This window comes from Rosa chinensis, chromosome 7 (assembly GCF_002994745.2).
Source record: "Rosa chinensis cultivar Old Blush chromosome 7, RchiOBHm-V2, whole genome shotgun sequence".
In the NCBI taxonomy this organism is placed as follows: domain Eukaryota; kingdom Viridiplantae; phylum Streptophyta; class Magnoliopsida; order Rosales; family Rosaceae; genus Rosa; species Rosa chinensis.
In genome coordinates this window covers 30,330,897-30,345,513 of record NC_037094.1, presented here as the reverse complement: position 1 = coordinate 30,345,513, position 14,617 = coordinate 30,330,897, and the positions used below count along the sequence as shown (strand labels likewise).

Genomic DNA, 14,617 nt, shown 5'->3' with positions numbered 1-14,617 from the left:
GAACCTAGATGTTGGGGTTCACATTTGGAGGGTCTTACTAACTGAACTATTATTTAGTTATTTTCGCTCATCATGGCTTTGCGGGCTTTATAGGCTCCAAATTTACTTTTTCACATTACTCTTGGTGGGTTACTCATCATTATATATGTCATTTGCGTTTGTAGATTAATTGAATCAGTGGAGACAACAATAAACGTGTCCGCCATCATCAATTATTGGTGGATAATGTTGTAAATAATATTATTTAATTTGATAGTCCATATGCACACTCATTAGTCATATATTTATGATATAAATTTTATATTTATATAAAAACACTAATAAAATTGAATGATACATTTTTATTTCCTCCCAATTATTTCATCTATATTATATAACAAACGCGTTATAAAGCATAGATACAAACTTACTAGAGACAGACGCGTGTCGGAAGGCATGAATAAGTTTTAACGTTTAGTTTGTTATCAACTTACTAAAGACATACGCGTGTCGAAAGATTTATTCATCGTTTAATTTGTTATCAACTTACTAGAGACAGGCATGGTGGAAAGCTAGTAAAAATAAATAAATAAATAAATAATAAAAGGAGAAGAAAACAAAAAGGAATCTAAATAAAAACTGTGTTTACAAAAAGTAGAGAGAGAGGGCTTTGTCTTTTCTTTCTTTGGAGCCCGAAGTCGCCTGAAGAAGGAAAGAAATACCAAAGGAAGGAAATCTCGACCGAGACTCCAATCCCCGTCGTTCTTCTTCTCTCTCTCGGAAAAGCCATGAGTCTCTTTGGGCTCGGCAGGTTCCTCACTCACTCAATCCTTCTTCTTCTTCTCTCTTTCAAATTTCTGATTTCCTTCCTTCCTTCCTTGCTGGCTTATTGCTGTAATTTGGTGTTGCATGTATAATCAGTGGATTGAGCTTTCGCCTTTAGATCTATGAAATGAGTGATGTTCATATGCCTTTGACTTTTTCGAAGATGGGGGAACTCTTATGTAAAATGTAGAATTTAAATCGAGGATTGATTACTACTCCATCTTTGTTAATTATTGAATGCTAATAATGGTTGTGAAGATCAAATGCTCTAGTTATGCTTGCATTCGTGATTTTTAATTTTATTAGCGCAAGTGTTGTTGTTTCGGATCAGATGCGTCACGTGAGTGAGATAAAAGGTGACTTGCATTCGTGAAAACGATAATGGAAAACAAGTATTGGCAGTAAGGTACACTGAAACTGGATACTGAAATGATTTTGCATTCATGACATAGCGGTTGAGTTGCTTCGAAGAACTTTTTGTTTCTCCTTGCCTTGTTGTTCAAAATGATGATTCAGTCCGTGTTTGGAACCCGTGGAGAATGGTAGCTGTTTTTTTTTTTAACAGGTTGTCTTTCAGTTGTGATGGCATCAGATTGACATGTAGTACGTAAAGAATGGTGTCGCATGTGGCTCCTTATCTTATGATTTTGTTATGCAAAAGACAAGGATGATATTTTTATGCTAGATTATGTAAAATTCCTCTTCTTTTCCCTCCAGTTGGGACTTTGGTTTAGGAGGAATATAAATTATCAGGAGGTTGGGGAGCTTACTTCGTTGTTATCCTATTTAGAGAATATAGTGCCGCACTCATGTAGGTAGGAGTTGGAAATTGGAGTCATAGGGGGTTTTCCTTCTAAATCCTGATCGCAGCAGCAGATGCGCCACCCCTCTCTCCCTTTTCTCCTTTTCTGTCCCCCTTCACCTTTTCTGTTCTTTTGTGATGCAAAAGTGCCTCCTAAGGTTGGGGTATGCTCTTTGATGGTAGCTCATGGTAGGGTTGACACTTGTTGACATGGTTCAGAGGAAAAGACGTTGCATTTGCCCCTTTCCACTTGTGTTTTTTTGTGCAGAAGTGGAGCAGGAAGTGTGGATGACCTTTTTATTTTGTCTTATGGTGAAGGCTATTTAGGGAGTCAAATCTAAGTTGTGTTATTCCAACTTCATATGCCACATTGCTTTATGAGAGGAATAGGTTTTTTGCTGGAAGAGGGGGGTGATGCTGAGGAGATGTGCTTTGAGGGCGGTCTATTAGGTGATTAATATGAGGATTCTTAAGGTAGCTATGGGTGAGGAGATGGATTATTGTGGGACAAGGTTTGTTGAGTCTTCATATCATCAAAGTTTAAGGCAAATTAGTCATGTCTTTATGTATACTTGTAATTCAAGAAATCAAGCAAAAGAGCAGAAAGTGGTGAACAGATGCTAGATTCAAGCAAATGATCATCTTTCCCTCAGTTAGTTAATCCAGTGGCCCTACTTTGTATGTAGCGGAAAAATGGCATTGCCCCCCGAACTCTGGCACGAACGACACTTGGCTCCCTAAAAAAGAAACTCTGTCTTGCCCCCAAATTTTTTGATTTGATTGCAATCCAGGGCCTACTGTCTAATTTTCTGTTAAATTGGTCTTGTAGCTGGCAGATGACCCTTTTTCGAGGTTATGTTCGTCACTGTCATTCTCCTTTCTCTCTCATATCTCTCTTCCGCTTTCTCAGCCATTACATCATGTTGTGTTAGATCAAAATCATACTGCAATATTGTGTTACTTGGTACGGGAAACAAGTTGGTCAATTCCCCTTTTTTCTTGTCTTTTTTCTTCTTCTTAGCGCTTTATTTTTGGATGGTTCTTGATATACTCGGGGCATTCAGCAATTACTATTTTGAACAATAGGATCTTAAGTTATGATCCTATTGATTCATAAGCTCTGAGAACTGCTCCTTTGTTGCTCATATATATATATATATATATATATATATATATATATATATATATATATAAACATTTACCGTTTCTAATAGAACATTGGAAGGACGGTGTGCATGGCTGAGATAGAGATAGAAAGGTGAGAGAAACAAGAGATGGGAGTGGAGCAAAGAAGTGGTGAAAAGACCCTTTAAAAATGGTCACGTGCACGTGATGTGTCCAACTTAACAGAAAATTGGTTGAATCTAACAGTAGGCCCTGTATTGCAAGAAATTTAAAATTTAAATGGAATCCTTTTTTTTCAGAGGAGGGTCGAAGTTCAGAAGACATTGCTAAATTTTTCTGCTATAGATAAGTGACTAGAAAATTTGGGAAATATTCCACCTAATTTAGAAATAAAGATTGAGGATGATAAAAATTTCATGTTTGTCTGAGCCTCTTGGCTCATAATTTGAAAATGTATGACTTTTTAGTCTTTCTCTTTATCCTCATTTTCCTTTCTACACATGTGCATGCATGTAAATGCGCTTTTGTTTGTTCATTATTATTATATTATATGCATTTTCAAAATGCTTCTAATCCAGCTTAAGTGTGGTATTGATGCAGAAACCAGAGGACATTCCGCCCAAAAAAAAGCGCCCCTTCTGGGAGTAAGGTTGTATCCCTTAAGTAACCTTTAAAGCTAGTCATCTTTTGTGTTATTGTCTGAACGTGCTAAGCTTTGTATTGGGTTTGTACTTTTAGTGGTGATATATACATGTATCATGCTTTCTGTTTATGTTAGAGATGCAATATCTTGTACTTTTAATGGTATAATGACTCATTTCACAATTGATTCATCATGTTTTCCGGACGAAGTGATAGGTTTTATTCTTATGCAATCTTTACTGCAGTGGTATAAACTCCTTGCTTTAGACGATATTCGTATTCCCATGGTTCATCTTTGAGAATCTATATAAAACAAATAATCTTTAGGAAATGGAGCAAAAGAAATGTAGCTCCCAATAGATTTGCAAGATGGCCATTGCCTTTTCAAGGCACTCTGTTCAATTATCTAGTTTCAGTTTCCAGCTGAAATTTAATGAGCTCCTTTTGTTATGGTCTGTGTATCGACCTTTTTGGATTTCTACTACAAGATAGGTATAACCATGTGATTTTATTAATGTATATTTTATCTTGATGCAGGGGGCTCAGCTGAGAAAGCACATTGACGCAACACTAGGCAGTGGGAACCTAAGAGAAGCAGTAAAGCTTCCAACTGGAGAAGATTTAAATGAGTGGCTTGCTGTCAACAGTAAATCTCTTTTTCATCAGAATTTGAATTGCCTTTTAATTTGTTAGTTTGTTTGGTTTGATGAACTAGTATTTAGAGGGGAAATATGTTGGAGGCATAAGCAAGAGATGGCGACCCTTATACTAGCTATTTGCATACAGCAGCAAATGGGAAGAGAAACTGATGTTTGAGTGGGAGGAGAGTAGTGATCAAGATCTGATTAAGCAGGAGATTATTGTTTGTTTAAAGAAGTTATACCTCAAACTGGGGGAGAAGCATTGAGAAGTTGAAGGGATGACCTGGTAGGATAAATGTGGTAACTAAGAAACTGATGTTTTTATGTCTTATACCAAAGAAGGTGCCGCTAAAGATTAGGGATTATAGAGTATGATGTTTCTATCAGATAGTCGCAGAAGTGTCGCCTTCATGATGCATTTTTAATGGCTAGATATATTTCAAACAATTTTATAGACGTTTAGTGGTCAATAAGTTGTGGAAGAGGTCAGAGGTGAGTAGGAAAACTATAGAAGGTTCTCGTAAACAATAAAGCAAACTAAGACAAAAAGGTCAAGTACCTCTTTAACCTATTTCTGGTGTATATCTGAAATGTGGTTGACCTTTCAATTTCAGCTGTGGATTTCTTCAATCAAGTCAACTTGTTATTTGGTACCCTCACAGAGTTCTGCACTCCAGAGAACTGTCCTACAATGACTGCAGGCCCCAAGTATGGCAGTCTATGAGTTACACTGTTATTTTGTTTCTCTCATATGGTAGTCTAATTGTTTTAGCTTTTATTGCATTATGTACTCCAACTTCTTTCTCAAAGCATATTTGTCAAGTAATTCCGACATCTATCATCTATTAAAAGGTTTAGTGATGGCTGAAGAGAATATGGAAAGTTTACTGGCTTGCTGTCAATGCTGACGTGTTTGTTTATACAATTATTCATAACTACTGTGAAAGGCAAAAGGTGCTCAATTGTAATACATAAGATACAGCAAAATGAAGCATCAAGGTCCTCCCATTTGCCTACTCAAAATCCATTTGATATTTGTTTCATGCTTTTTCAGTGAAATTGTGAAATAGTAATTTTTTCTTCCAAAGTTCTTTTTATCTGTTGGCTTAGAGACTACTTTGTTGATTGATCAATGTACCTTCTACGCCTGACTGTGCACTTTAGTCAAGCTTCTGGTTTTATCAACTTTCTTTGTTTTTATTTGTACCATGACAGGTATGAGTATAGATGGGCAGATGGTGTACTAATTAAGAAACCTATTGAGGTTTCTGCTCCAAAATATGTTGAATATCTGATGGACTGGATTGAATCCCAACTTGATGATGAATCCATATTTCCTCAAAAGCTTGGTAATAATTACTACTAATGTTTTTTTTATAGATAATGTAGTTCCCTTCATTTGATTATTATGTAATTTATTTCCTGTTGGTCTTGATCTTTTTCAGGCGCACCATTTCCCCCTAATTTCAGGGAGGTTGTGAAGACAATATTCAAAAGACTGTTCCGTGTATATGCTCACATATACCACTCTCATTTTCAGAAAATTGTGAGCCTCAAGGAGGAGGCCCATCTAAATACTTGCTTCAAGCATTTCATACTATTTACCTGTGTAAGTAGTTTTTCATGCAATGACTGATTCTTTTTTCCTTCATACTTAAAATAGAAAGGAGCTTCCCTAGATATTTCATCATCTGGTTGGATTACCTATTAACAATTCAGGACAACACGGGACTGTTGGATCAAGTGTCTAATTATCAATATGGTTGTGCCAAGTAAGGCTATAAATATATTGCCCTAAAGTAGCCGATAAAGAGGTATTCAGATGCATCAATGAAAAAAATCAGTTGTCTAGGCAAATATACATAAAAAAGAATAAGACACAAACTGTTCAAACATTTGGTTTTATCACTTTATGTAAACTATCAAGACGAAGTCTTACTTGATGCACAAGGTTGCTTTGTTGGCTGAACCACTATACTGTGTTTTTGCAGGAATTTGCGCTAATCGACAAGAAGGAGCTAGCTCCACTTCAAGAGCTTATAGAATCCATCATCGTTCCTTATTGAACTGGGTATCGATATCCCAATAGGGATGCATACTTAATTGAATAAATCACTCTTCTTTACAGCGTTATACGTTGCATATTGTAAAAGCTTCTTGTGCATATGCTGTGTGCCTTAGATAAGTTCTGTCAATTTTATATGGAACAAAAATATGTGGAAAGCGAACGGGTTGCTGCGTTAATCTCTGTCAGCAGAAATAGCTCAAGTTTTACTGAGCTGGTTTAACATGTACAAACATATAATGAATATGGCATTTGTTTTTGTGTGCTGCATGTCAAAACTAGTGACACCAAATTCAGTGTCAAACTGGTTTGGAAATAAATTCTGAAGTGTTCTAAGGTCTTGTTTGGGATTGCTTTGCTTTTAAATAAAATCATATTTTGTCTAAACTTTTAGATTTTATTGTGTTTGATAAATAAATAAAAAACAGCTTTAATTGAAAATTTAGGTCATTGGCAGCAAATTTTAGAAGCAATCTAAAGGTTATTTTTGGAAGCTACTTTTGATTAAAACAGACTCTCTAGTTGTTTTATGTACTAAGAACACTTTTATTATTTATCAAACACTAAACTGTTAATGTTATAAATCCAACATTGTAAAGGTCATGGGTTTAATTCTCACGAGCATATGTATGGGTGGGTGAGATAAGGATTTCTTACAAAAAATTAAAAAAAAAATAATAATATGAAACTGTTTTCGTCTACATATGATTATTCTCACAATACAGCCGCTAGCATTTCTAAAAAGTTACAGCAATTCTAAACTAGCCCTGATATTTAATTAAGTTTGTTTTAATATTGGCAGGCGGCCATCAATAACCTATTGTGGTCTCTGGGTTTGACATGGTTTTGTAGGCAGTTGTATTGTGGTTGGAATTCCTTAATCTAAAGACACCCGTGGTGAATACAAATTATAGAATTGAAAATGTGCCAAATCGCCAGTAACTCTTAAGTTTCCACCTGTTTATTCTGCAACTTCAACCGTTGAGAATGTTTGCTCTTATCTGAGGGGAACCAAAGGCGAAGTCTTGTAGTAGAAGATGAGTATTGTTCTTGCATCTCATCCATTCTAGAAGCTGAACACGGACTTGGCTTTTGCATTTGCATTTGCATTTGATCCCCGGGTTGGCTGTTCAATGAAAAACACAAATTTTCTTCATTTACATTGCTGAGCTGTGCTGATGAAGTTGAAGAAAGGAATTGCTAGATACTTTTGAGTAGTTCAATGTTGGCCGACTGTATACCAAGACCCACCTCAAAAATGATATTATGAACTAGAGAGAGTAGTCCTGGAGTAACGATTTTGCAAAAAATTTAAAAAAAAAAATTGTATAAAAGTCATATTTTCCACTGTTCTATGGGTCATAACAGAAGTCAATCTCCTGTGTTTTCTCTTTGGACCAAGCACAAACCCATTCAAACAGGGTTACTATTTTCAGCATTAAAAAATAACATGACATTGAACTAACGTCTCTACATAATTGACAAAATTAATCTTCCTATAAATGCCACTATCTCCTTTGAATATATGTGATGAACTCCACCTACAGTAGACAACCCCGGCTAGTAAATCCATTTCTCAGTTTTTCCTCCAGTATATATTAGATTTTCTCAGATGTGCGCTAGAAACCTGTAAAATCATAAAAGTGATCTGGTCAGCATTGGTCTATAATGCAAAATCCAGCTTATAATCAAATTGCTTTCTACTTGGGAAAAAATGGGGAGCCAGAGTTCATTTGACACGAAATCATGTTAAAAATTAATCTAAACATACCCCTCATTTGATCGTCAACCAATACAGGTACTGCATGCAAACGGGTAAGATCTGAATGCCCAAATCTTGAAGCAATGAAACTATATGCTCCCACAACTGCAACAAGTACACCAAGAACTATGGAGAAGAACTGGAAGTTTGCAAGTAACTCTCCCCGGACCTCATTGTCTGCAGAATGACATGAGATCATTCCTTCCTTCAACTGACAACCATCTGGCATCATCGGACCATAGAGGGTGAATGCAGTCTGATAAAACCAGATGCCTTGGAGAGTTAAGGCAATACCATTGCATAAATCAACTGGAAAGCTGGTTGGTAGGAGCGCTCCTGTAACAGTTGATAATATACAGAGCCCAATTAGAAGGACAAGGATGATGTGGTAATACCCCTCGAGGCCTTTATGAGTTGTTGAGTGAAAGTAGAACAAGAGATACTCCGCAGAGAATGCCGTGGCAGCAATCAGACAAAGAGCTCCTTCAGGCAATGGAAGAAATCTAAATGCAAGAAATTAAAAGAGCAAAAGAAGAATTAGCCATACTTACAAGATCATATAACCCAGTAAAATAAATCTAGCCATACTTACAAAGTGGGCATATAACCCAGTTAAACAAAACAAAGGTATAGCACAGATGAGTGATGGATGGTCAAAATGATCACTTAATTAAGAATTTCTGAATACAGATGATAGTGGTACTGTGATATTGTAAAAGCACCAATCCTGTGATAAAAATGTGGACATGGTGTTCACCATCTTTTAACTATAGTCTCCAACGTTAAGAGTTCAAGCACAAGGAAGCCTAAAGCAATGCTTCAGGAGAAGATCCTGAACCAACAAATGAGGTGCTTAAGTTTAAAAACCTGAGCCCATAGTGTGCAGCAATGAATGAACTTTTCTGAACTGAATCATTGAAGCAAAATTTAAGACCATCTCTTAACTTGGTTTAATCTACATGCTAACTAGTTAGTCCCTAATGTTAAAACTTCAAGTGCATCGAACAAGAAAAAGCTTAAAACCTAATGTGTGGCAATGCTTCAGGGAAGATCCTGAACCAACTAATAGGTGCTTAAACTATAAGCCCTGACCTGAAGCTATCAATACTGAGCAGCAATAAATGAACATCATCACAATAAATTAGTTTTAATCTACATACTAGAATATCCCAGATTCCCCATTCAACAAATATTTAATCAGTTTTCATAATAGACTTTTATGTAAATAGATGTAAGATAGTTGTGCAACTATTTCCGAGATATTTCTAACTACATGAGTCAAACTGCCCACATAAGCAGGCTTGTACAGACAAAACATATTATGGGATAATTCTTTCAGGCAATTAGCCTTACTGGCCACTACATTTCGATCACTAAACCAGGAAAATCATTTCAAACTCCACACATTATAGAAAATTCTTTCACTTTGGAATGGGGAGTGATGTTCAATTACGTACTATATAAAATTAACTAAAAGGTTACTAATTTGCAAGGGGCATGTGACCCATGAAAAAAACAACACTCAAATGTTAAAAAGAAGGAAAAAGCCTAAGGATCCTATAAACACAACCCAAACGGTCCAGCAAGGAAACCAAACAAAATCACAATGGTGAATCATCAAATAAGACTAAACCCAGCCCAGAGCTAAAAAGCAAAAGGGGAAAAAACAAACGCAACCAGAAATTCACAAAAGCCCGAAACCAAGGTTAGGGGAGAAGTTTGAACTAGCAACAAGAAGCAAAAATAATAATAACAATAATAAAAAAGCAATTCCATCTAAGCATGTATCGGGGACGCTCCACTCTACCATCACAGTTGTGATGAGAGACTTCAGGATTAACAACACTTTCCCTTTCCCCCAAAGAAGCTTCAACAGAGAGAGAGAGGCAAAGCTTAACTCTAAAAGTGAGCTGTTTCACCTTCAAAATAAGAGACAGCCCACCTTATGCTTTAGGACCAAGAGAGACCAGGCCAAGGGAAGTCACATTCCCTCATAAGCTTCAGCTGAATACTACTATAAGTGCAATCAAAATGGAAGTATTCATGGGCCCCATGGCTGAGGACCAGAGATCATGGTTGCCGGAATGAGGAGCAATGTGACAAACCAAGTCTCCCCTAAACTTCAAGCCACACGTATCATCTTATGAATGTCTTGCGCAAACAAACCAGTATAACCACCACTCTAGCACCCCTAAGTGTGTCCTAACTCCTTAGAAAAAAGCTGAATAGCCTGCCTTACCAACAAATCTGAATCATACCTGAAAATATTACACCCCAAGCAAGGCAGTCATTATCTCCAAAAGCCAGGTGGCTGACATGTCAAAATCATAATTACCCCAGCGTTCAATTGGTTGGTCCTATGACTGAAATCACAGAAAACTCAACTGATATCATCAGAAATTGGCTTCTAATTTAAACAAAAAAAATTCAAAGCTCATCGCTCTAGAGTTTACTGGTGATACAGGACCCTATCTCTTGCACTGTGTCCTAAGTTCATGGGTGAAAAGTGATCTATACATTAGTCTGTGATGTATAGAGGGAGTAAAATAACCAATGTCAGATCCATATTGAGAAATCATAGAAATACCCAATTCTCAAGAGGGAGCATCTCTCCAGTTGACTGAAATCAAATCTCAACTAAAATCGTCAGATATTAGACTCTTAATGTATATGCAAAATTTCAAAGCTCTTCGATCTGAAGTTTTCCTGGTGAACGAATACAAACCCCCATCTCTTACATTATGTTCTAAGCTTCATGGGTGCAAAGTGATATGCACATCAGTCAATGATCAATTCTTAGGAATTCAAACTACCCAATGTCCGAAAATATCGAGAATCCCAGAAAAGTACTTTGGCTGCTTTCCAATTGTATGCTCTCTATCTCTTTAACTGCAATTTACAAAACCTTTACAATTCCTTTCAGATTCAGCAATCATAATATGACAGTGTCAGGAGTTTCAACACAAAGTAGTTTAAAGTCTGATACTGGGTGTCTAATACTGCAGCAATTAAAACTCCAATCATACGAGTTACTTTTTAAGGAGTTTGCAAAACACAAATATAACAAGCAAAAGCCTGGAGCAAAAGGAAATGTCCAGATGCACCAGTCTTATATATCTCTACAAAAGCTTCTACCTTTTTAGGTATAAAAACTTAGTGATATACTGATATCTATTGATCTGACACTCTGACAGTTCTCATGGACTGCTGGTGATCTCTTTCATAAGAAAACTGCTGATAGTCTTCACACTATGACAGGTCTTATGAACTGTGGCCACCACAAATGCTAGGACGTTTGACTTAAATTCACTGATTTCGAATGATTGTGAATGAAATCCATCCAATTAGAATGTGAACTAATTTTCATTTGCTTCTAGTCATATTACATCATTGCACGCATGCAATTACTGTGGGACATCATGAAACAGAAATCAAATATGCTAATACCATTTGCCAAAAAAAATACACACGCGCGCGCGCGCTAACACCAAATACTGTGCAAAGCAAGCGAAACTTTGCATGAGGTAATCGCACTTTAGCAATAAATAAACCTTTGGAAATGAGGACTGAAAAATTAAACTAATCCAAACTGTTAAGAGTTTCACAAAATTGAGGTGGGCATTTAAGATCTACTGAAATCCAAAATAAAGAAACCAACCCACATGGAAGTTTTTATTGCTATAAGTTCTACAATTAGCATCAAACTTAAAATCCTAACATTCCTAGAGAAACAGAGGAAACTAGATACAGATGTCTCCGAACTTAAACAGCCAATAAGTAGAATTTGGATCTGTAATCTTTTTATTAATTCGTTTCTGGAACAATGAAACTACCCAATTGAGCAGGTTAAAGTTGCCATACTCTCAACAGAATAAAACATTTTACTTCATCAATCACAAGCATAAATAGGAAATTCATGCCTTCGTCTCTATTAATGTCCTATATTCTCCTTGAAAATCAAACAGATAGTTATCAACACACAAAGGAAGGGAAAAAAAAATAGCAATGAACATATTCGAATGACAATGACCATACCTTGTCTCCTGTGAGAGCAGAGCAATTACACCGAAGATAAAGAACATAAGAAGCATCCCCGAGTGCTCAAAATCATTCATGTGAGCAGGGTTCAAAACTCCATTAACAAAGAACTTGAGATGGGGCGAATACAAAAGCTCGATACACAGATCAATAAAAGCACCAACGGCTATAACATAAAGCTCCAAGTACTTGATCCTCCCATCAAAACCCGGCACAGGATTCCAAACCCGGACCCGAAATGACTTGGGGTCGGATACATATCTGACCAAAGCGCTCCATATATGCCACAACCCAACTACAAGAAACAACGTCCCTGGCACAGCATGACCCTTGAAAGAACCCATCTTGGTTATATATCGGTAACAATCACAGCTCTTAAATCTCCGAAGATTAAAATCTCTTCAACTTCTTTGCCTCTAGAATAAAACCACTATTTCCCAGTTCAAATAGAGGCAGTTTCGGGGTTCACTATGAACATTCCATTTTTCCTGATGCTGACTGTTCGGGCTTCTTGCCTTGAATTTTTAGCTCCTACAGTAATCTTTTGCCGGCTTTCTATAGAAAAATGTATCCAATTACCTATCAGCTCTCTTCAGCAGCTAGAACAATCTGGAAAAAGAAAAAAAAAATTCAGACCCAACTGAGCATATTACTAAAGTAAAAGATTCATACCCACAGTTTCTGACTACATTTACATTTCCAGTGTTAACAGGAAGCAAACTAATAAAGATTAATCTTGATAAAAAGAACTAGTGGGAACCATTCTTGAAAGTCAAAGTCTTTTTCAGGTGATGGAAAGTTACAGTTGACACAAAATAAAAGAGAGTTTGATGAGCAGGTCAAAGTTGAATGGCTGATAAAACTAAGAACAGCCCGGTACAGATTTGAACACGGAGGCAATAGGGTTCTATCTTATCTTCTACAACAAATCTCATTGAATATAATCTAGTCGTATAAAGTAACTGATTATGGGTTGTAAAAGAGCAATCATAACCAACTATATAAAAATCGAAAAGAAGAAAAGAGAGAAGCAGGAAGTACGTACTGGGAATAAATACTCATACGCGTATGATTGACGAGCAGAGAGAGCCTCCTCTTCTTTTTTGGGTCTCAAAAGAGACAGAGAGAGAGAGTGATGATGGTGGGGATCGCAGAAGTCCAGCAATGGCCAAAATCGCAAAAAGCCAAACAAAGCGGAGTTTGTAAAGACTCACGTGTCTCCTTTAAGGGCTTTAACGACTTTGACTTCTCGCGTAACATGGGGCCACGTGAGATCGTCACCTCCACCATTTGCGTCTGCCAGTTGTTGTCATCAGTTATGATGCGGCACCTTATCAACGCTCGGATGCAACATTTTTATTATGTTTCGGAGTACGTGATAAATATAAATGATTTCTTTTTGTGATAGATACCAACAGATGTTAATAGCAACGGTCCGTAAATTAAGGTGAAGACAAGACATAAGAGGCAATGTACATGTGTCCATGCACAAAATGTAAAACAAAGAGAAATAAAAAGAAAATTCAAGTTTGTTCGTTCAAATATATCCAAAAATGAAGATTTTTTTTATTGAAATCTCTAAATTTACATCTCTATATTTTTTACACCTCTTATTAAATATTCAAATACTAAATTTACTCACTAAATTTCCTCAAATAATCTCACTTATATAATTTACAAACAAATTATTATCTTTAAAATAAAAAATTTAGTCATTTCAATGATTTAATCACTTTATAAATCTTAACTAAATATACATTTCTTAATCAAACTTGAGTTTCAAAAATTAATGTCTAATCAATAAGAAAATGCCATGAACTATTGTGTTTTTTTTTCTATTTTAGCTGGGCAAAAAAAAAAATCATTTATTTTTTAATGATTTTTTTTTTCTGTATTTTTGTACCATATGATTAATTATTTAAAAAAAAAAAATTTGAAAATATAATAGATTGACTTAGATTTAGGTCATAAATCGTAAGAGAATTTATTTTGTTTTCCCTCACCAATATGCGTTCAACATATATATCATACATTTTTATGTCACATGATCTTAATCATATTTTTAATTCTTATTAAATATATATGAATGCTTTAATGAGTATGTAGTGAAATTGAAAAATGAAAATAGATAAGGAAAATAATAAGGAATACAATCTAATATTATTGAATTGGAAAGTCTACATAAAATCAATATAATATTTTTTTGGTATAATTATTGTCCTTAATAGTCATTTTATAGTAAGTTATATATGTCATTTAATCATTCATAATAGAGTGAGGTCAAGTAAGCAGATTTGAAGGTCCCAATAGAAACTCTCAAAATGAATTTTCATGTAATGTTTATGCAAATTGCAAGATGGCATGCTATTTAAAAAAAAAAAAATTAAAAATTTGAAACCCAGCCTAACTGGAAGGTTCAGTCGCACACCCGTTGTTATTAATAACTAAAAGATTATTATATAGCGTGGGGGACATTAAGCCTAAACCTCGAGTATTAGTACAAGAATCCTCATAGAGTGCATCTAGGATGATTAGTCTTATCTAACCAATAATCATCTAGGTACAAAACCCTAGCAAGGTGAGCCAATTTATGAGATACACTATTTGCTTCACAAAAAATAGATCGTAAAGTAATTAAAAGAAAGAATAGAGCTCAAATAGGCTTTGCAATCTTCCACAATACAACCTACCTCAAGTAAGTCCTCAATCTAACTTTTGAGCATTGTAACCACCGTGAC

The 14,617-nt window shown here is 35.7% G+C and overlaps 2 protein-coding genes across 2 annotated transcripts; one reads left to right on the top strand and one right to left on the bottom strand.

Annotated features, from left to right (window-relative positions):
• Positions 1-620: 620 nt before the first annotated feature.
• On the top strand, positions 621-6,420 carry LOC112175746 (MOB kinase activator-like 1B). Its single transcript, XM_024313476.2, has 7 exons — positions 621-790; positions 3,332-3,380; positions 3,911-4,019; positions 4,629-4,722; positions 5,230-5,363; positions 5,460-5,623; positions 6,006-6,420. Exons 1-7 carry the CDS (start codon positions 768-770, stop codon positions 6,078-6,080), a joined length of 648 nt encoding a protein of 215 aa, XP_024169244.1. The 5' UTR covers positions 621-767; the 3' UTR covers positions 6,081-6,420.
• Positions 6,421-7,363: 943 nt separating this feature from the next.
• LOC112178741 (transmembrane protein 45B) lies at positions 7,364-13,065 on the bottom strand. Its single transcript, XM_024316944.2, has 4 exons — positions 12,925-13,065; positions 11,877-12,488; positions 7,851-8,344; positions 7,364-7,706 (listed from the first exon to the last, which is right to left on the bottom strand). The coding sequence occupies exons 2-4, from the start codon at positions 12,221-12,223 to the stop codon at positions 7,699-7,701; spliced, it is 849 nt and encodes a 282-aa protein (XP_024172712.1). The 5' UTR covers positions 12,224-12,488; positions 12,925-13,065; the 3' UTR covers positions 7,364-7,698.
• Between the last annotated feature and the right edge of the window lie 1,552 nt (positions 13,066-14,617).

Excerpts from the sequence above, each read along its gene's own strand:
- LOC112178741 (XM_024316944.2), bottom strand. The coding sequence starts at position 12,223 with ATGGGTTCTTTCAAGGGTCATGCTGTGCCAGGGACGTTGTTTCTTGTA. Across the intron at positions 8,345-11,876 it reads CTGCTCTCACAGGAGACAAG|ATTTCTTCCATTGCCTGAAG; the intron begins GTATGGTCATTG and ends TCTTGCATTTAG.
- LOC112175746 (XM_024313476.2), top strand. The coding sequence starts at position 768 with ATGAGTCTCTTTGGGCTCGGCAG. Across the intron at positions 4,723-5,229 it reads ACAATGACTGCAGGCCCCAA|GTATGAGTATAGATGGGCAG; the intron begins GTATGGCAGTCT and ends GTACCATGACAG. Across the intron at positions 5,624-6,005 it reads ATTTCATACTATTTACCTGT|GAATTTGCGCTAATCGACAA; the intron begins GTAAGTAGTTTT and ends GTGTTTTTGCAG.